This window comes from Trichogramma pretiosum, unplaced genomic scaffold, assembly GCF_000599845.2.
Source record: "Trichogramma pretiosum strain Unisexual culture from Peru unplaced genomic scaffold, Tpre_2.0 scaffold46, whole genome shotgun sequence".
Classification (NCBI taxonomy): Eukaryota; Metazoa; Arthropoda; class Insecta; order Hymenoptera; family Trichogrammatidae; genus Trichogramma; species Trichogramma pretiosum.
Genome location: NW_019641609.1, coordinates 68,731 through 89,746, shown reverse-complemented (window position 1 = coordinate 89,746; position 21,016 = coordinate 68,731). Strand labels below are relative to the sequence as shown.

The following is a 21,016-nucleotide window of genomic DNA, read 5'->3' as shown; positions in this document are numbered from 1 at the left end:
GCGGACCTTGTGCGCGTGTATGTATATATTTGCCAAAGCGTAAGTTTGATAAGTGACAATTTCTTGGCAATGTCCTGAAAAATATAACGCGCGCAGGAGGACGCGACGGCATAACAGAAAGCAACATCGCGGAAAACGTCAACTCCAAACTTCACTATGACTCTCCCCCGTTCCCTTTCTCTCTTTATTTTTTTTTTTTTCTGCATTTTCCTCCCTCTCTGCATATATATTCTTATGATACGACGTAATAGCCTGGGACGGTTAAGAGTGAGTCGGTATAAGGAGCAGCGAGAAAGAAGTTGCTTTCCTTATCTTCCTTCTACTTTGCCTTCTCTCTCTCTCTCTCTTCGTCGTCGTCGTCGTCGTCGTCGTCGCCCGAGCCGACGGTCGACTACTACTACTACTACTATGCTTCTTCGAGCGCGTTCGGCGAGATAGGAGAGATGCTAGGGCTCACATAGACTTTTAGAGGATTGCAATTTCATATATAATAAATTCAACTGCTTCTTCTCCACTCGTTTCTTTCCCTCTCTCTCTTTTTTTACTTGCTTTCGACAGAAGAGCTTGCAGCAGCCGACTTCATCATTATTACACACGGCATATGCAAGCTCTCTCTGCACCCGTGTGTGAGTGAGTGTGTGTGTGAGCTACGCGAAAACATAATATATATAATAAAATGCATAAATTTGTAAAAAGAATTATACCGTGTCCGTGTTCGTGTCCGTGTGTGTCCGCGCGTGTGCGAGCTCTTATACAAGTGCTGACGTGTGCCAGGGTTATATGAGGCTGAGGCCGGCGCGGCGCTTCGGCTTTGTACGTACTCTACGTGCAGGCCAGAATTATTATTTCGCGCACAGCAGCTGCAGCAGCCTGTAAGCGACACATACCTGACCTAAAAAAAATACACACTTACACATCCCACACACACACACCCACACACACTGACTCGCGCACTCGAGGGCAGCAGCAGATTTTTCTTTGGGATGAATAATTTTACGTTCGCTCAGGGGGCTTTATACTACATATCCCGCGTACAAAGGTGCGAGCCGTGCTGAGCGCGGGGGGCGATTTAGGAGGAAGCGCGTAATTGCTCGGATAGAGCTAGCTAGCTTACGATTAACGCGCGAGAAGCCTTTCGCGAGTAATTTCATTCGAGACAACGACTCTCTCGCTCTCTCTCTATGCTGCTTTGCTACTGCTTCTGCTACTACTGTGTGTGAATGCGAAACTGCAGTCAGCTAGTGCGAAGACGAATCCAACGCGCTCCTTTTAATAGGAGTCAAAGGAATACACACTGCAGCAGTCGTATATAGACGTGTATGCGTATTAAAGCTCCTGAAAGCTCGAGGAATTCGCCCATGTACCGCTGAGAATATTACACTCGGAATGGTCCTCGCGCACACACACTCGACTGCGCTATACGTACATTACGTACAATACGTACGTGTGTGCGTTTGTACGATTCGAATCTCTCGCTATATCCTTATATAGATGAACATCTCGTCGAGAGAAACAAAAGCAGCCCCGCGCGAAATATACGTATAGCCAGCTCTCGCGTCGAATTAAGGTTTAGCAGCTTGTTAATCCATCATTGGCCTGATCCGGGTGGCGAGCTTTTGCCGACGAGCGAGAGAAAGAGAGAGAGAGTAGTATCGCGCACGGAAACTCGTCAGCAAAGTCAAAAGGCCACAAGCAGCAGCCCACAAGTTGCTCGTGTGCCCGCCCTACTACAGTACCATACCTACCATACCTAGCGCGGCGCCCTCCGCAACAGCACGCAGTGTAGCTTACAACACAACGCAAAGGCAGTAGTAGCAGCAGTAGCAAAGTTTTCGGGACACGACTATACTGCATGATATCTTTCCGTGTATGTATACGTATGTATAAAGCATATAGCCCACTGTGTGACGTGAGTCGAATTGCTTAGATGGGTGATTTGCTCGGTACACACAAGTGAATGTGTTACGTATACGTACGATGATCGTGTATATGTATGTACACGCGCACAAGGCGAGAGAGCCTGACCCGGCATGTATATTAATATTTTTTTTCTCGCTCGACTACTGCTCGACCTTTTTTTCGCGCGAGTCGAGGCAATCGGTCTTCTCGCGTGTGCTTACTACTACTCGCTGGCCGGCTCGCTCGCTGAGAGCAAAAACGAATGCGCGCGAGCTAGACTTCAGCACGTGCCTGCCTGCCTGCCCGTCCGTCCACGCAGCTGTAGCTGGCCAAATGCATTTTATATATTATTCAAGCGTAAAAGAGATCTTCCCATTTCTTTTTCTTTTATGCACTACTATACGTATAGCAGGATAAAAAGCCCCGTATTTTTCAACGTGGGTAACGCGCGTGTAATCTCTTCTCTCGCTCGCTCTCTCTCTCTTCGTCCGCCCTTGCGCGCGCGCGGGGGATGAAAAACGGATCCTTCCGTTTCTCGCGCACGCATAAAATGCAACAAGTTCACGTTCGCATTAGCGCGCGCGTGCAAGCACACGAGCTTTTTGGGAGATAGCCAAAATGGACCCGAAGATTACTGTTTGTTTGATTTTCGAGAAGCCACACTGTTGCTTACGCCCGAGTGCAATAAGTGTCTCTCTCTATGTGTGGGTGTATATATGCGAGGCACAGAGAGAGAGATAGAAAAGAGATATAGTTAGATCCATTCGTCTGGGTTGTGGAAAAGGGCGTGGCGGGGTCTATGGCTCGTGCTTGGCTCTCTCTCTCTCTCTCTCTCTCTCTCCCTTTGGATTTAATCTGGAATTGAAATGAGGTTCGCCCTGCGTAATACGCGATCCTTGCGCACACAAAGCGACCGACTACTCGCCTCGAGTCCTGTAATATTATACATTTGCGCCGAGCGCAGAGAGGCTATTCAGCTGTGTTATATCAGCTCTCTGACTCGCACAAAAAAAAGTATTATCACCTCTTCGATTCCCCATACTAAACGATATGCTTTTATCTTTGTATAATTTCAGGCGAAACTTCGCGTGATGGTGGAGGAGAACGTAGGAGCGGGCTTGAGGCTCGAGACCGAGCTGATCGACAAGCAGCAGCAGCAGCCGCAGCCACCGCCGACAACGACGACTCGACCGAGCGTGCAGGCTGATCAGTGTCCGCCTGTACCGGCGCGTCTCAATCACATCAACAACAACAGCAACAACAGCAGCAGCGGCAGCAACAACAATGTCAACAACGTCAGAAATAATCACGGGGGCAGCACAAGTTCGAGCAGCAGCGCCAGCAGTACGACCAGTACGGGTGGCGGCTCGACCCCGAGCAGCAGCAGCGGTGGTGGCGGTGGTGGTACTGGACCACCACCGGCCAACGGACTGGCAGTACCTGGACACAATTCGACCGGCGCTGTAGATCACGCCGTCGTCGACTCGGTCAACAACAAGCGGCTGAGCAGCGGCAGCAGTCCCATCGACAAGAGGAGCTCGCTCAGCGACAAGAGCGTCAGTCCGGTCGACAAGAGGACCAGTCCGATCGATAGGAGCAAGGACCCCGGAGACCGAGCCAGTCCCCTGGGTAAGTTCGTTGCGCTTTCGCCATTTGATATTATCAAAAAGAATGTAATACTCTTCTATTGAAAATCTGTACTTTATGGTAACACTATGCTTTTTCTCTTTTGGTTACCGAACGTTTGTCTATACGCCAGCTAGCGCTAAATTATGAACTACTGCGTGCCTGTAGAATTTCTAATATTCTTGCCTTAGTTCTTTATATATTAAAGTTTTGGATTCTCCAAACATAATGTGTTATTTTTAATGCGAGTACCATCATTAAATTTCACCAAATAATAGCAGTATTTTTAAGTCGTTTTTAACACTGCGTGCGCGAAACACGGGCTTTCTAACCTTAAATCGTCAGAAAACCCTAGTTTCTCGCAAGCAGAGTTAAAAAATATCGTTTACTACTAGTCCGCGAGGAATTTGACTCACCCAGGAGTCTTTGCACCCTCGCTACGCTCTGGTGAAAACTCCTGGATGAGTCAACTGCTTCGCGCACTTGTTACAAAATATACTATTCTATAATTCATCCAGTAAATTTCCGGTAAGATTACTTTAATTTTAATATTCTAGATATTTTATTAATTTTAGTTAATATACAGGGTGTCCCAAAAGTATGGAAACTTCTGAAAAGCGGCCAAAATAAGCGGGGAAAAAAGTGGATAACCCTATATTCGACGTATTTTTTCACGGGAAATCCAATGGTGACCTCGGATTTGACCTTGAACATAACCTCAAAAATCAATTTTTCAAATGTAACCCCCATTTTTTATTGCAGATTTGAAAAGAGCGGAAAATTTCACGTCGAAATGTATGTTTTGTTTTTTTTCAAAGACCAATTTAAGGGTGCTACAGGCTCAAATGAAACCCCGATTTAACCTAAAATTAAACTCAGAAGAACTTCATTTTCTAACTGTAGCGCCCCCAAAAATGATATTGGAAAAAAAACATAAGTGGCTATTCAAACGTAAAATTTTTCGCTTTTTTCAATGGTGACCTTAAATTTGACCTAGAACATAACCTAAAAGCTGCAGAAACTCAAAGTCAAGTTTTTACAAGGCAACCGCAATTTTTATTTCAGATTTGAAAACAGCAAAAAATTTTATGTTTGAATAGGCCTTCATGTTTTTTTTCCAATATAATTTTTGGGGGGCGGTACAGTTTGAAAATGAAGTTCTTCTGAGCTTAATTTTAGGTTAAATCGGGGTTTTTATTTGAGCCTGTAGCACCCTTAAAATGGTCTTTAAAAAAAAACAAAACATACATTTCGACGTGAAATTTTCCGCTCTTTTCAAATCTGCAATAAAAAATGGGGGTTACATTTGAAAAATTGATTTTTGAGTCGCTGCAGCTTTGAGGTTATGTTCAAGGTCAAATCCAAGGTCACCATTGGATTCCCCGTGAAAAAATACGTCGAATATAGGGTTATCCAATTTTTTTTCCCGCTTATTTTGGCCGCTTTTCAGAGGTTTCCATACTTTTGGGACACCCTGTATAGTTTAAAAGATTATAAAAATATGCTGATTTGAAAAGTATTTGTTATCTGCGAATAATTTCTACCGATGAAGAAACGAAAATCTACAAAACTAATTTTTCTGCTTTGATTGCAACACAGATCGTCGCAACGGCTCGCCTTGCGCCAGTCCAATAGACAAGCAGCAGCCGCAACTCTCCCGACGACCGCTGATGCCGGCCCTGGAGAAAACGAGACTGGCCGGATCCGCGGGCAGCAGTCTAGACTCGCGCTCGGACTCGGCCAGTCCCATAAGCGGCACCCGGCCCTTCTTCCAACGCGCGGGCAGCGAGCGCATGCAGAAGCAGCAGCAGCTTCTTAGGCCACCGAGCAAGCAGGAGGACTTCCTGGACGGCGAGCCGAGAACCGACGACGACAACGAGCCACCCGGACCGGCTCCGGGCAGTCGGCCCTGCTCGCCCGGACACCCGCTCGGGCTGGGCGACCCGATGGTGGCCTCGCGACTCTCGAATCTCCGCGGTCACGGACACGTCGAGCTCGCCTCGTCGCGCCGTCTGCGACTGGAGAACGAGCGTCTGGTGGCCGAGGTCGCGCGGCTACGTAGACTCTTGCTGACTGGGGCGTCGCGCGGCGAAGTGGGCGCCGCCGACGAGTCGGTCATCGACGACGAGGCGCGCTACGTCGCCCTGGAGATGGAGCTGCAGCATGCCCGCGAGACCGTGCAGAGCCTCAAGGCCGACCGCAAGAGACTGCGAGCGGAAAAGTACGACCTGATCAATCAGACGAAAGCACTGTACGCCACGCTCGAGGACAAAGAACGAGAGCTTCGGGATTTTATAAGGAATTACGAGCAGGTTTGTTTTTCCTGCTTTTCTACTTTTTCTTTCTCTTTTTCCTTTTCCTTCTTTTTTTTTTTTTTTTTTTTAAGCTCGCCACAAACACGAAATTCGATTGCGAACAAACAAAAACACACGGTGTACTATTTTTGCGACGCTACTGCCACGCGCTCGTTGGCCCGAGCGCGCATCTGAAAAGCTCCTCCTGTCAAGTCCAACTAACTTCAACCACTTTACCCTCCTCCCCTTTTTCATTGTCAGGGATTTTCTCGACGATAAAGCGCAACGTCAATTTCCCGTCTTTTCGTCCTGCACCCGACGAGGACGACGACGAGAGCACCGCGCGCGCGCCTGCACCGGAGCATCTTCCTACCACTACTACTACTACTACTCCGGCCTTTTTTTCCTCTCTTCTTTTTTCCTCTCTCTCGTCGTTTTTTTTCTAATGTAACAGGAAGCTGCCAGTAATAAACCGGAACGAGAGTTTATTGGTTCGTCGACGTGTATATAGAGGAGAGCTCGCCGAACTTCATTTGCATCGTTAGTGAAGAAGCGTTTTTGTCTGTGCCTCACTCACTTTTGCGAAAGAGAAAGAGAGGAATATCATTAGGTGTGATTGATGCCCCTTATCGATGTGACTTTATGTTCGATAATACAACGAGGCTGCTTGTAAGTGAATTTTTCCACCTTTACAAATTTCTTTTGTGTCCAGGCGCGCACCGCGCCTCTCAGTGTGTATATAAATCCGCCCACGAGCATTTTTCTCGCTGCACGCGGAGCATGCACAGGTTTTATTCGGCCGCTGTAGTAGCTGCTAGTACCTACAAGGAAAAACATCGTCTTTTATACGAGCGCGTGAGCAGACTAAACGGATTAGAATTGGCCGTATAAGAGTGTGTATGTGTGGGTGCTACGTAACGTACGAGCGAGAATGTCTCGCTTTGTGCGGAGCGCAGCAGCAACCCATGTATGTATAGGCGCCGCATAAATCTCTCGGCTGCTTAAAGATTTTTCTTTCTATTTTTTCACGACGATCTATATTGCTTAATAGCAGCTCTTCTGATGATCCTTCTTCTATCTTATTTTTTTGCACACAAACATCTCTGTACATCAAAGAATTCCGTGACTGTTAAATTTCTGCATTTTCACGCGTACGCTCAACAACTTTCCTCCCCTTGTGTATACGCATTGTTCCTTTCATCTGTCAGCGATAATCAGCGACGAACACTGATGTATAGGTATATATTTGCTCTGCGATATAGTAGTACAATGTGGCGCGGCGTCTCCGCAGAGTCGGGTGAATGATTCAGCTTTGCGCGTCGACTAGAGACAAACTGCGTGTACTTCGTATAGCCCGAGTTGTCTACGTATGTGTGTGCAGCAGTAGTTATCTGTACGTATGTAGACAAGACATAAGTCAAGTCGCATCTCTCTCGTTGGGAAGTTTTGGCATAGCACCGGGGCATAGATGGATGGTATTGCGCGCAGTGCTTCTCGTATACAGAGTATATATCTATATCTACGGACGCGCGAGACTCGCAAATATAATTTTCAAATGTACACTGTAATACCAAAGGGTTTGCGCATACTTCGAATGCGTTTAAAAAAAGGACACGAAGTAAGAAAAGATCGATTGTATGTGTGTGTGTTCACAGCGACTGCGGGAGAGCGAGGCTAATCTCGGCCGCATGCAGCAACCCGGAGCCAATCCGGAGGAGCGGGAGCTGGAGCGCGAGCGGGAACGTTGGAGTCTGCTGCGAGCGGCTCGCGACGAAGCCGACCGCAGCATAACTCTGGCGGCGAGCCTGGCCGAGAAGGAGGCCGCACTGTCGCACGCACACGCGACCATCAAAGAGGTACGTTTGAAATCTATAGCACTATTAAAAAAAAAAAAAAAAAAAAAGAGAAAAGACGTATAGACTGACGTGTGGGGTTCTTTTAATTACAGTTACAACGGCAACTGAACGACCGAGGCGGCAGCATATGCCTCAGCGACCAGGAGTCGTTGGTGTCGTTCCCACGCGGGAGCGTCAACGGCGCCGCGACCCCGGGCGCGGGTAGCAGCGGCAGCGGAATACTCGTCTCGAGCGGCGGAGGAGCACCCGGCAACCACAACAACAACAACAACGCCTCGCTGCTGGCCCACAACCACGGCGGCTCGAGCGGTGACCTGGGCCCAACTTTGCTCGGCTCCGGTGTCGGTGGCGGTGGTTCTCTCCTCGCCGGCGGCGGCACCAACAGCTCCAGCGGCCTCGGCAGCACGACCAGTGGCGCTCTGGGCGGCTTCATGGCCGGCGATCGGGGCAGCTGTAGCGCCGACAGCGGCGTCCGTGGCAGCAGCGACCGCGAGAGCGGCGGGGCCACCAGCATAGGCGGCAATCTATCCGACTCCACGGCAGATGGTGAGTTATGATATAGATATAGCAACCGCTTTCTGACCTGTATAGTTGGTGACAACCTAGATATGGCGTATATGTATAAGATATATATATGCGGCTCGACCAAACCGACGACTCGGTAGACGACGACGACTCGGCGGGCAAGTTTTCTTGCCACAGAGAGAGAGAGAGAGAGAGAGAGAGAAATCGCAAGATATTCCATTATCGACTTTCCCGAACTTTGAATGTTCGCGATAGTTGCCCGCCGCGTCGTGTTCAGAAACTAATACGACTACTCATCACTGCTATATATCTATAATAATAATAATAATACGTCACTCGAGCCTTTTCATCGCAATCAGCAGTGGTGTTGACGATCTGCATGCTTCCTACCGCGTTCACCCACCACCACCCCTTTCGATTAATTCACTCTCATTTGCTCCGCATGCGTTTATGTACTTGTGTATACCCTCTAAGTGTTTAATAACTATCTCTCACGACTACTCAACGACACACGAACTCGACAGCAGCTTTTAACGTATATTACGGCGCCGAATTCATGCCATTACTCATATATCTATCTATCGATATCGTACACTGCACCATCACCATCACTACACCAGAACCAGAAAATCGAGCCACCAATCCTCCCTCGTCGTCGTCCTCGTCGTCGACGAGCAAGCCAAGGGTCGTTTCGTCCTCGCCGTCGATCACGCACTTCGGAGCCACTATAATCACCGAAATTGGTAAAGATCCGCATCAACAGCAGCAAAGCCAGACGGACACGGACAGTATGTCGTCGTCGGCCAATGCGTCGGTGCCCTCGGCGCTCATGTATCAGTGTAAGTTACGAGTATATAGCACGAAAGCGAGAAAAAAGATAAAGAAAAAAAGGACGATGTGGGTCATACCGATGACACATAACAAAAATAGACTCTTCGTTTACTTTCATTTTTAAATATGCCTACACTGCACGCTGCATGCTTCACAATCGCTAAACTGCATCTCTCGCCATACATATTAATAGAAAAAAAAGTCGTCGCTTCTAAACCTGATAACGAATCGATAAAATCAACTCGGCGAGAAAAGCTCGCGACGAGAGAAAACGAGTTTTATACCGCTGCTGACGCCTGCGTTTTTTTCTGTTTCTCTCTATCCAACAGCGACGACGCCGAAAGATTGCAGCCCGACTCTGTCGCCGCTCAACGCGTTCTCTCGCTCGATGGACAATTCCGTGCTGTCTCGCTCGGTCGAGCAGCTGCACAGCCCGTTGGACGGCAACGGCGACTTGCTGCACAAGAGGCTCATCGGCGGCAGCAAGATCTCGTCCTCCGGTCATCATGGTCATCATCAGCAGGAGCGACAAGCGCAGCAGCAGCAGCAACAATCGCCCGTCGGCGGAGTTCTGCAGTCGGTGCACTCGAGATCGTCGGCTCAGCGCGGCGGCGGCACCTGGGGATCGATATCGAGGTACGTTTCTCTATGCGACGAGACAGTGAGAAATTCCAGACACTTGTTCGAGTATCGATATTTGAACGTATTGTCATCTGCTGTTGTAGGGTGTTCGCGCGCTCCCGACACCGGAAAACGACGAGCGGCGTACTGGGCGAGTCGGCGACAGACGCCTTCGATCCGTATCGCTCGTGGTCGCCGCTCACCGAGGAGGGTTACGCGGAAAAGCTGCGACTGCTGCGCGAGGCCGCCTCCATACCCATGGAACGCTGGCGAGCGCCCACTGTGCTGGCCTGGCTCGAGGTCGCCCTAGGAATGCCGCAGTACGGGCCACGCTGTGCGGAAAACGTCAAGTCCGGAAAGGTACGTGTGGATAACATTGAAGCTACGAGTTGTGCTCCCGCAGGCGTACATAATGGAGTAGAATGGAACAATACAACGTGTATCGATGCTTGTGTCAAAAAGGTACTGCTCGAGTTGAGCGACGCCGAGTTGGAGGCAGGCCTGGGCGTGACGCATCCGCTACATCGTAAAAAGCTGCGTCTGGCCATCGAGGAGCATCGACATCCGAATCTCGTGCGCTACCCCTGCATCGGCCAGCTCGGCCACACCTGGGTCAGCTCGGAGTGGCTGCCCGACCTCGGCCTGGCGCAGTACGCCGAGAGTTTCGCCACCAACATGGTCGACGCCCGCATGCTCGATCATCTGAGCAAAAAGGAGCTGGAAAAGCTGCTCGGCGTCACGAGAAAGTTCCATCAGGCCAGTATAGTGCACGGCATCAATTTGCTCAGAATGTTGAATTACGACAGGCAGGCGCTGGCGGTGAGACGACACAATTGCGAGACCGTCGACGCGGATCCTCTGGTCTGGACCAATCAGCGATTCATCAGGTGGGCAAGGGCCATCGATCTGGCCGAGTACGCTGACAATCTCAAGGGTAAGTGTGTTTGCGTGATTTTTTGCGGTTTTTTCTTATACGCGTCGCATGTTGCGAATAAAACTGACCCACTCTCGTGAACAGATTCGGGTGTGCACGGAGCCTTGGTGGTGCTGGAGCCCTCCTTCACCGGCGACACGATGGCCACCGCTCTGGGCATCCCGGCGGCCAAGCAGATGATACGCCGACACCTGACGGCCGAGCTCGAGGCACTGGTCCTGCCAGCAAGGTACTCGATCTACAGGAATCCCGATGCCATACTCGACAATCCCGCGCACTGAATCTCTTGTTGTTTGCTCGATATGGCCGATATGACGATGATCCTTAACGTTGATCCGTTGACTATTACTCATGATAATCAAACCTTATTATGCGGAAGCAAATACGCACGATAGTTGATGCGTTGCGTAAGAACGTAACGAGAGATATAGCTTAGGGCTTGTTTCTGCAATTTGTCGAGAAAATTAATTACGCATAAACTGTAGTTATCGCGTGTAGTTATCATTCATATTAAAAAATTGTAGAAACGACCCTAAGCATCGATCGGTCTGGCCAAGTTCTCGTTATCATCGCTTTTCATTGTACATACGAAAGATAAAATAAGGCGATAACAGGTCATCATAAACTATATTTATTTCTAACTAAAATTTAATTACGCTCCATCGATCATCGCTTCATGTAATAATGAGAAAGTATGTCATAACACCAGTAATGCACACACGTAGGTACGATACAACTCATATAATATTAATTATTCATAAAAAATATATGATGAAATGTGTAAATACGATAATAATCGCATGAAGATATATTAAAAAAACCGGGCCAAATGATTTAATGGAAGATGGAGAGCGCGCATCGCAGCAGCAAGAAAGGATGCGCAGAGAAAGAGTTGATTCATTAACGAGCACTGAGAATTCGGTTTTTCTGTTTTATCGAAAAACGCATAGTCCTCCAAACATCACCATTAAATTGCATTTACGGGGAAAGATACGAACTTTCCAGGCATTGACAATTCCAGCCAGAATGTGTGTTTGTTTGTGTGTGTGTGTGTCGATTTGCGACTGAGTATATGTACATATAGATATATTTTCTACCACTTCTCTCTTTGCAGCTCGATATATTTTCTAAATGACTGCTTTTATCGTGTGTGACCTTCAATAAAAGGGAGTAAAAGACACTTTTCCATGTCCTATTTATTTTAGGACCATTACGAGATAGAGAGAGAAAAAGAGAATGATTGAGTAACGAAGCCACCCCCGCCGTCTGACCAAAAACAGAGCGCTACTACTTGCCTGCGCTCTTGGAAATTGCCAATGCTATAGAAAAAAATCGAATAAAAAACACACGCGCTCGCTCGCGTATTAATAGTTCTCTTTGCATTGTGAATGGTATAGAAAAAGTTTCCCATTGAATTACGCTGGAAAATGCAGTGCCGCGATGCAAGCCGAAAAATATAGAGAAGGAGCAAATTACAATTTTCCTTCTGCTACGCTCGGGATTTCTCTTTGTTACAATTTCTTCTTCTTTTTTTTTTATATTCTGTATTATATATGTGTCTAGAATGCAGCAGTTGCCGCTTCTATTGCCTGCCGTATTGCACTTACAGCTAAAATTACTTTGTCGAGCACGAATATACATCCATCCACTTTTTTTTTATTTACTTTTTTTACATACGTTGTCAAGTGTACTTTTTTTTTCCTCTTTTATCTGTATCAAGTGACCCTGATTATTGCAATCCCGTGAAACTATTGCTCGTTTGTAAAACTTCATTCTGAAATTCCATTTGATTCCCTCGCGCTGTCGTGCATACAGTACGACGTAATTTTTTCTCTCCTGCTCTTGGGAATGAATCGCATATTCATGGCATAACCGATCTACCTCTAGGATTTCTTTGATCTCCCTTACTTCTTAATAATTTTTTTATTTATTTTCCTTCCGTAGATACATTTGAATATATGTGTATACATGTATTTCTTACCTAACAATCTTTTTGATGTTTCCTCTGCTCTATATATAAGTATAAATATAAATATTACATGCAATATCACATCTCTAATGTTACCACTACTCTGCCGCTCTACCTTTTTTTTCGTCTGATAAAAAGACCGTACAAATGCATAAAAACGAGTAAAAAAAAGAGAGAAAGGGAAAAAGAGAGAGAAAAGCGTTCAAAGCTTGCACCCAGCAGCGTGCCCGAGGTAAATGAAGATAAAAAAGGGAGAGAGGAAAGGAAGTTGTAGCTAGCTTTTATTTTTATGCATAAGCAGTGCATGTAGCGTTGCTCGCGCGCGCACGGACTATCAAGAAAAAGAAAAAACGCTTTTATTAGAGCCTTTTACTCTTTTTTTTCCTCTCTCTCTCTCTCTTCTTCCCCGGTGGTAAAAATATTTCACTCATTAATTCACATCCTTTTTTCTCACTCTCTCTCTACCTTTTTTTTTTCAAGCGTCTTCGTTATACATTGTCGGCGTAATGTGCTTGCCATCTTTCTACATTTTCATATGTATACGGACATATATTTCACATCAAATTACAATATATCGTTACAACTTGTTTACTCGATTACGGAATTGAACATTTATGAAGCAGTGCAACAACCACGCGAATCGGCCGGCATAGTCTACTATACACGAATTACATGTTTAATATATTGACACGAACGCATACACGAGAGTCAATTATTACCCGTTATATTTTTGTATACAGTGCAAATCGATCGGTCGTCTATACAATATGCATTAAATACACCAATTCGTTTGGCTAGCATGGAGCGATTGGCTGTTTCACATGGCATTGATGCTGTTCAGCTTTTTATTACATTTTATTATCATTATTATGTACGTGTGTGTGTCTCGTGGTGCTCTACATACACGCTTGATCTTTATTTTTATCTGACAAGTATAACCATCATCATCAATACATTTAAAACAACAAAAAAACCGAGCAAGAGATCATGTGCCATGTTTATGTTCATTATCATTAATTTTTTTTTATTATCATTCATCAAACAACATAAACAGAAAAAAAGATAAACATATATACTATTATTATGCATGTGTCAATATTTTTTGATCTCAATGTGTGTGAATGCGCTGAAATTTTTGGCAAATAAAAAGGGCGAATCTGGAGGTGGTACCGCGCAACGGTGGACCCGCGAGGCCGATGAGCAGCCTCGGCAGCCTGGGGCGCGGAAATCGGAGCAGCCTGCACATACAATCGCCGGTGAATCATTACAATAGCCACGGATTGATCAGTCAGCAGTCGGTGCCCATTATCAACGCCACCAGTACCATCGATCGACGTCGCTCTAGTCTCAGGGTAATGTTGCATGCTGTACCATATTATACATTATACTACATCTTCTGTGTCTTTTTTTATACTTATCGCTGACTGTAATCGCTTTTCTTTGTCATGCTCTATGTGTGTAGTGCGGGTGTGGTAGTTTGATGTTTTTGCTGCGCTTGCTCATATCTCTGTAGATCATTTTTTCCTTCTTTTTTCGTATAGGTCTACATAATTATCAGTCACTTTTTGACTTTTGTTATTATTTTCACGGTGGGTACGGTCGACGCTCGAATGAGAGACGCATTTAATTTACCAATATCATACCGGATTTTACGCTCTCATATTCGCCTCGTAAATCTCGCCTCTAGAAATCGTCAACATAATACAAGCCGTTAATTTGCTCCCCCCGTTTTGATATTTAAATACAGAGACTCACGCGCGCGGAGATAATGTGAAACTTGAGCGTACACCCAACACGCTCGGTAGAGATAATTTCTACCTTCGACTTCTGCTACTACTGTGCTATTTCGAAAGATGAAATCATGCACGAGAGAGTACACGGCACGCACGCATACGAATCGAATATTATGTCGTTATTTTTTTTTTTTTTTTAGAATAAACTTGGACGACGCGTCACATCCATCTTTTGCATGTAATATAACGAAATTATGTGTCACATTGTAGAACTTGGCATCGTCATTTTATTCTACATTTATAAGCGTGTAAAAAAATAACATGTACTCACATATTCTCGCTGATGGGGGAGGGGGATGATGCGGCACGTCGAAGCATGATATAGTGGGCGAGTGCTTACGCGAGCAGTAGAGCGTGAATTCGCTTACGCAGCCACCGACTGCCACATATAGTAGCTCAATATACATACAACATTACGTAATTTATCGATCATAAAATACGAATTTCTCTGTCTTTTTCTTTTTTTCTCCTCTTTTTTCATTTTTATTTATTTTGCTTTTCGAATAATTTATGACGATCGCTGCGTGACGATCTCTCTCTCATGCATCGCATCGCTCGCGCGCGTCTACCTCCGGAAATATATTACGCAGAGAGAGCCGCGCGCACGTTTCAATTTCCAGCGAATTCGCGGATTAATGTCGTTGCACCCGCGGTAGTTGCAGTCGTAACGAATAACGATTTCATACGATAAAACACAAAGTCAATTATAACGATCGTCCCCTCTTATGCATGTTGTTGTCGATGGCGAAAGTAAAAGAAAATTTCTTCATTTGTAATAAGAACATGTGGACTGATTCTGAAGAAAAAAAGAATTAATAAAATCATGTTACATCATCGTAGTAATAATTAATCATATCAGCGTTTTGATACATCCATCATGATGAATATTTACTATATTCTATTTCACTTGGTCATATCACTTTGTACAACTGCTGAGTATGTCTATGCACATAAATATAAATATGACATCCCCCCATATGTTTCCTCGTCTGTAATATACAAATATTGCCATTGAACATTATTATACATATGGACGCATCATTTTCCATCAACGACTGTGTATAAATAAAGAGCAAATTTGATGCTTACAAAAATAAATACTGGGGCAATCTAGGATGTATATTTACTAAAGTTTTGTAATTATTGTATACATCGTCTATGATGATAATATTGATGATTAAAAAATGCGGAAAGGAAATGAAATAGTAAAAAAAAAACAGAGAAATAACGGAGACAGTGTCTCGAGATTTATAATCAAATATACACGAAAATAATATATCAGATGATAAGACAGTGACGATAATAAATCAATTACTTTTATGCTATACAGTTTTTCTGCCATTTATAAACATAACGCAGTTTATAAAAGACTGAACGAGTGTGAATATAAGCTTTCAAAGTCTCGTGTATATGGTTACGTTCTTTTGTAAATTTGAATATTTTTTTTTCTACTACGTAATATCCAATATACTGACCGAGCTATAAGTATAATAAATGTAACTGCTAGCGTATGCTATACTAACAATGATCCAAATTCTTAACAAGATACCGTTGAAGGATTGAAATGTTGGACATTTCGAACGATAACGAGCTGATCCAAAGTAATCTATAAAACAAAATCAACAACTGGTGTTAAAATAAATGCTTGAGATATATCACAATAATGACAAATTTCAAAAGAAATCGATATTATAGAAATAAATAAGAAATATATATGCTAAAGAGAAATAATGTAAATACATGATAATGAGATTTCAATGTGACAGATATGCCCAGGGTTTTCATTCATCTTCCTTGATAAATGATCCATTTTTTAATGTTTTATTTTTATTCAAATATTTTTTTCTCCCTAAAAAAGTCATTTGTTATTTTTTTAACGAGAAAATGTGTTTCATTTATCAAATCACGAACCTTTCATGCAACATACTTTCGTTCGTTCGTTCTTTATTTTGTACTAATCACTCGTAAAAATTCACAGGTGTAAGTTTCAATTCTTCTTATTATGATTAATAATTTATAATACATGTAGCTGTTTTCTTGTAGCGTTAACAAAATTGACTTGTTTTAGATTTAGTTCGTTAGTTTATTTGACATAATTTTAGATGTGATGCATAGAAGATATATATTCAGTGACAAGCTGTTAATTTTGATTAATTTTTTGGTTAATTAATATTTGATTTTCGGTTGAGTTTTATTATTTATTACTTGTGCGGAAAATCACTTTTGAAAGTTGTTGATGAAAAATTGTCGTAAGCAGTCGTATCTTTCAATGGTGACTTTTCCTCAAATCGCTTCACAAAATACTAACTGATTTTAATGAAAATTGTATAATAGGGCTCGTTAAGTCGAGCGCTAGGTCTACGTCCGAGGAGCGACAAGGCGTCGCCCTCTTCGTCCTCGGAGACGGGCAGCTTGACGAGCCAGGGCCACATCTACGCCAGCTGCAATTCACCGCCACCGCCGCAACTTCCCCCTCGGCCAGCCACGATATCGGGCAGCTCCAGGCGTCATCGGCGCGTCAAGAGCATCGGCGACATCGATTACCTGTGCGGCGGCGGCAGTCAGATGCTGCCGAGCGCCGTCAGCACGGCCGTCTGACAGGAGGCAGCGAGGCCCCTGCAGCAGCAGCAGCAGTCGTCCTGCACTGCGGGGGCTCCGCGCAGTCTCAGCGAGCGGGGATACTCGTCCTCGGCGTCGTCCCAGGCGTCCTACTACTCCTACAACGACTACTATCATCGTTATCAGTCGCCGATCAATAATTATCCACCGAGCAGCAGCGGCTACTATTCGCCGCAGAGCGTCGACAGGTCGTTTCCCGGGGTGCAGAGGTACGGCAGCTTGGCCGAGGAAACTTGGCCCGCGGCTAGCAAGAGCAAAGTCGACAGGGTCATATGATAGAGAGATCGTCGATGAGCAGCGAGCTGTATTTTAGTTACCGACAGAATCGACTAAACGGTGGAACTTCATTTTTGCCTTTTAGCACTTATGATATTATTGGTGATAAATTTAGGCTTGTATTGTAATGCAAATAAATATACACGTTTTTTCGAATCCAATATGCTGACACAAAAGTACGACTGTGATCGCACGAGACTTTTGATGTAAGAAACATTTTAAAATTCAAACAAAAAACGCAATTTTTGTGTTATATGTACAGAGGCTGTTTATTTAGTGATCTAAAAATGTACCAATTTACGATCATGAATCTTCTGATGTAGACTGATAAATTCATATTGGTCATTCGATGTGATTAAGCTGTTTAGTTTTGTAGCTTTAAAGATACGTTTAACAAAGTTGAACAAATGACTGTACATACATAATGATATATGTATCGAAACGTAAAGATTAATTTAGGTTTATTTTGAAAAGTTAAACTATGTGTTGTGAATCGACGTTATTTGTATTTTGGTGTAAAATTATTTGTAACCAAATGTGTATCTTTAAATTATGTTAAGCTCCAGGCGTACGTAAGCACCAGTCCCGCATGGTCCATGGGAAAACTTTTACAATCGAAAGTGTTACCAAAAACTTTCTTCTATATATGTCGGTCGCCTGGAGATTAATTATATTATATGTACGAAAGTGCAAAAATTAACTGGTCAAAATTATTTACTGATTTTTAAATCAGGTTAATGCAATTTTATCTTATTGAAAAAGTAAATTCAATAGCAAAGATTGTAGAATTTAAGATTAATCCTTGTGCACAATACTTATGCTGCCTGCCAATCAATTGTAAAATTTAATGAAGTAATGCTCAAAAAAAGTAATGTCAAATTTACCAGGAATTGAAATATATTCCAAAATGCTTCCAATAAATATCCAAGCACATTTGAAAATTCCGATTTTGAAGTATTTACCTTGCTTAACATAATTTGATAAAGTATACATAAATAATAATTGCATTATAGTCTTAAAACCAAATGTGTTAAAGATGATTTAATTAAATTTACAGACCAAAAAAATATTCGAGTAAAATTCGTAAATAAATACTTGAAATATAAAAATCAATTTCATGAATTTCATTAAAGGCATTTTTTACAAATTATTTGTTTCTTTTATTGAATTTAAATTTCTCGAAATTGCGTGAAAAATGTATTGGAAATAAAGCCCATTAAAAAAAATATTCGCCTGCAAAAAGCTAACGATAAATACGTATTATTTGTGTAAATACATACTAAATTTGTTTATTAAAAATAACCGGATATTTTGTGACTGTGTTAATGTTAAAAGACTTTATGTATATACTGTAATGAAATATTTATTAACCCTACCCAGCCCGAATTATGAGAAATAAATTTAATGCCTTAAAATTGTCAAGTTAATTTATTAAACTTCATCATCACGACACGTGTCATTTCCGAGCCAAAAGAATTCAATTTCCCATTTGTTGACATTCGTAGTTTATACGTTATAAAAACTCGATCGTTCCGAGCCTAGAAAATAATTGGGACGTCCTTGAAAATAATAAAAAATATTTATTTATGAAGAGAATTTGAATTAGTCCGCGCGATAATGCATTTACTTCGCCGCGATAAGTGGTCAAAACGTTTATCTGACCGACCGATTCCCTCTCCACGGTAGATAAATTATCCATCTTGCACAGATGTTTTAAGCCTATGTCGAAATGTCAAATAAGTAAAAAAAGTAATCTCAAAGTTCATAAGCATTAACATGGCATATCGGTCTCTTATTATGACCTAATAAAAACGCCGATTCTTATATAATCCTTTTGAAAGTAGGCGAAGCATACAAAAGACAATTCATAATCACTGTAGGCAGCATACATAAATATCCTTTTTTCATATGTAAAAGATTAGCAGGAGCAATGTGTGCAACCTCCACATTAGATGACGACCGTTACATAAATTAGAAAGAGTAAATTTTCTGGCTGTCAACATATCAAAAAACCGCTGCCAATTCATTGGCAAAGTGCTTCCTCATAAAAAATTATATTAATGAAAGGGTTTGGTTATTAAAGGGAAAATTCGTATTTCATTTTTGAATTTCAAATTCCGTTTTCTTTAATGCATACGAAAATCCTAAAAAACCTAAAGATTTTTAGAATTTCGTGTAAGATCACCTACACTTTTATCTTAGCCAAAAAGCCGAGAAAACAAACACACACACACATACATACATACGGACATTTGTTGAGAATTTAATCGAGTTTACAAATATGTAAACCAAATTTTCCTACGAAGTCTAGTTCAAAATCTCGTTTGAGAGAGAGACAGAGCTTCCTCTATGAGGAAGCAATAATATGAAGTAGTCGAGTATAATACTTGTACTACGCCGCAAAGTAAACCGAAGAAGATCGTATCGACTGCCGCCAGTGATTCTTACGAAGAGAAGTAAAAATTATTTGGTTTTACAAGCGAAAAGCAATTTTCTGTGGGAGCCCAAAAACCCCTGTCCGTCTTAATAGATCACGTCGGTAATTTCCAAGCCCGTTTAAAAAAAAAATTGAATGAATTACGAGAGACGGTCAAGAACAACAATAATTGTAACATTGAGAATACGATACTCCCACTTCTCCTTCATCTGTATTCCATCAGCAAGCGGACGAAAAATCTTCCAAATCTTTTAGAAACTTTTTGACCCGAAGAAATTGACTGTATTCTCTCGGATTGTTGTAAAAAGCTGCGAGTTGACGAAGTACAACCATTCGTCAATTTCGTGTTTCGCACCGGCTACAAGGACGAGCCCGACTTGGATGATTCAGACTCGCTGTTCACGCATCAGACCACAGCGCTGCACCGTGCGACCAGCAGCTAGCGCTCGAACCTGAAACCGACCGTTCTCGAGCTTTTCAAGATATACGACAGGTTCGACGTGAATTACACCGACGAGATGGGATGCTCGCATCTGCACGTGGCCTGCATATACGACTGCCGAGACATCGTCGAGAAATTTCTCGAGCACGGCGCGGATCCCAATTGCATCTGGCCGCTAATGGGTGATTCGCCGTTACACTTGGCTGCCACGTACGCGAGCGTAGGATTGGTCGAGTTGCTGCTGAGAAGTGGGGCCGATCTGACTTTATGCAACAAGAACACCTCTGCACATGATTGTGCAACGTGTTAATTTCGCGAGTATTTTTGAGGTTCTCGACGAGCTGAATCTGCTGACACGGATCAACGTCCAGGACAAGTTGGGTAAAACGCCATTGCACTTGGCCTTCCAGCATTATGGCTCTTACTGTGACAAGAACTCGGGAGAAGGACTGCTACGACGAGGTGCCAACCCGAATTTGGCTGACGAGGACGGATTGACTCCTCTGCACATATTTAGCAAAAACTGCTACACCGATGACTTGATTAAGATTCTATTCAATATCAGCGACGAGCAACATCAGTCGGTGCTAATTGAAGCGCTCTTGGCTCTGTTCCACCAGCACATGGAGGTGGCAAAATTTCTGCTGAGAAGAGGCGCAGATCCAACTGCAACGAATCTAAAGGGATTGACACCTTTGCATGTTATTTGCAAAACAGACGATGACGACGGATCGGTGAAGGAATTTCTCGAGATCTGCGACCAAGTCCAAAAGACGGTGCAGATCGACGCTCAAGACAATTTGGGTCGGACACCTTTACAGTGGGCTGTGGTGACTTTTTTGCCGGATGCAGTCAAAGCACTCTTGTATCATGGTGCTCGCTTCGTTTTCCCCA

The 21,016-nt window shown here is 43.6% G+C and overlaps 1 protein-coding gene across 3 annotated transcripts in view; it reads left to right on the top strand.

Moving 5' to 3' along the window:
• LOC106654940 (kazrin) overlaps positions 1-18,641 on the top strand; it is a 69,784-nt gene extending 51,143 nt beyond the window's left edge. For 2 of the 3 annotated variants that reach the window (XM_023458513.1, XM_023458514.1), the window contains exons 3-12: positions 2,976-3,528; positions 5,125-5,837; positions 7,475-7,675; positions 7,768-8,221; positions 9,361-9,667; positions 9,757-10,012; positions 10,115-10,586; positions 10,671-10,815; positions 13,706-13,907; positions 16,683-18,641. In XM_023458513.1, the coding sequence (XP_023314281.1) occupies positions 2,976-3,528; positions 5,125-5,837; positions 7,475-7,675; positions 7,768-8,221; positions 9,361-9,667; positions 9,757-10,012; positions 10,115-10,586; positions 10,671-10,815; positions 13,706-13,907; positions 16,683-16,946 (3,567 nt within the window). In that variant the 3' untranslated portion in view covers positions 16,947-18,641. The remainder of the gene's footprint in view (positions 1-2,975; positions 3,529-5,124; positions 5,838-7,474; positions 7,676-7,767; positions 8,222-9,360; positions 9,668-9,756; positions 10,013-10,114; positions 10,587-10,670; positions 10,816-13,705; positions 13,908-16,682) is intronic. The other variant, XM_023458515.1, reaches the window with a different exon arrangement.
• The last annotated feature ends 2,375 nt before the right edge of the window (positions 18,642-21,016 follow it).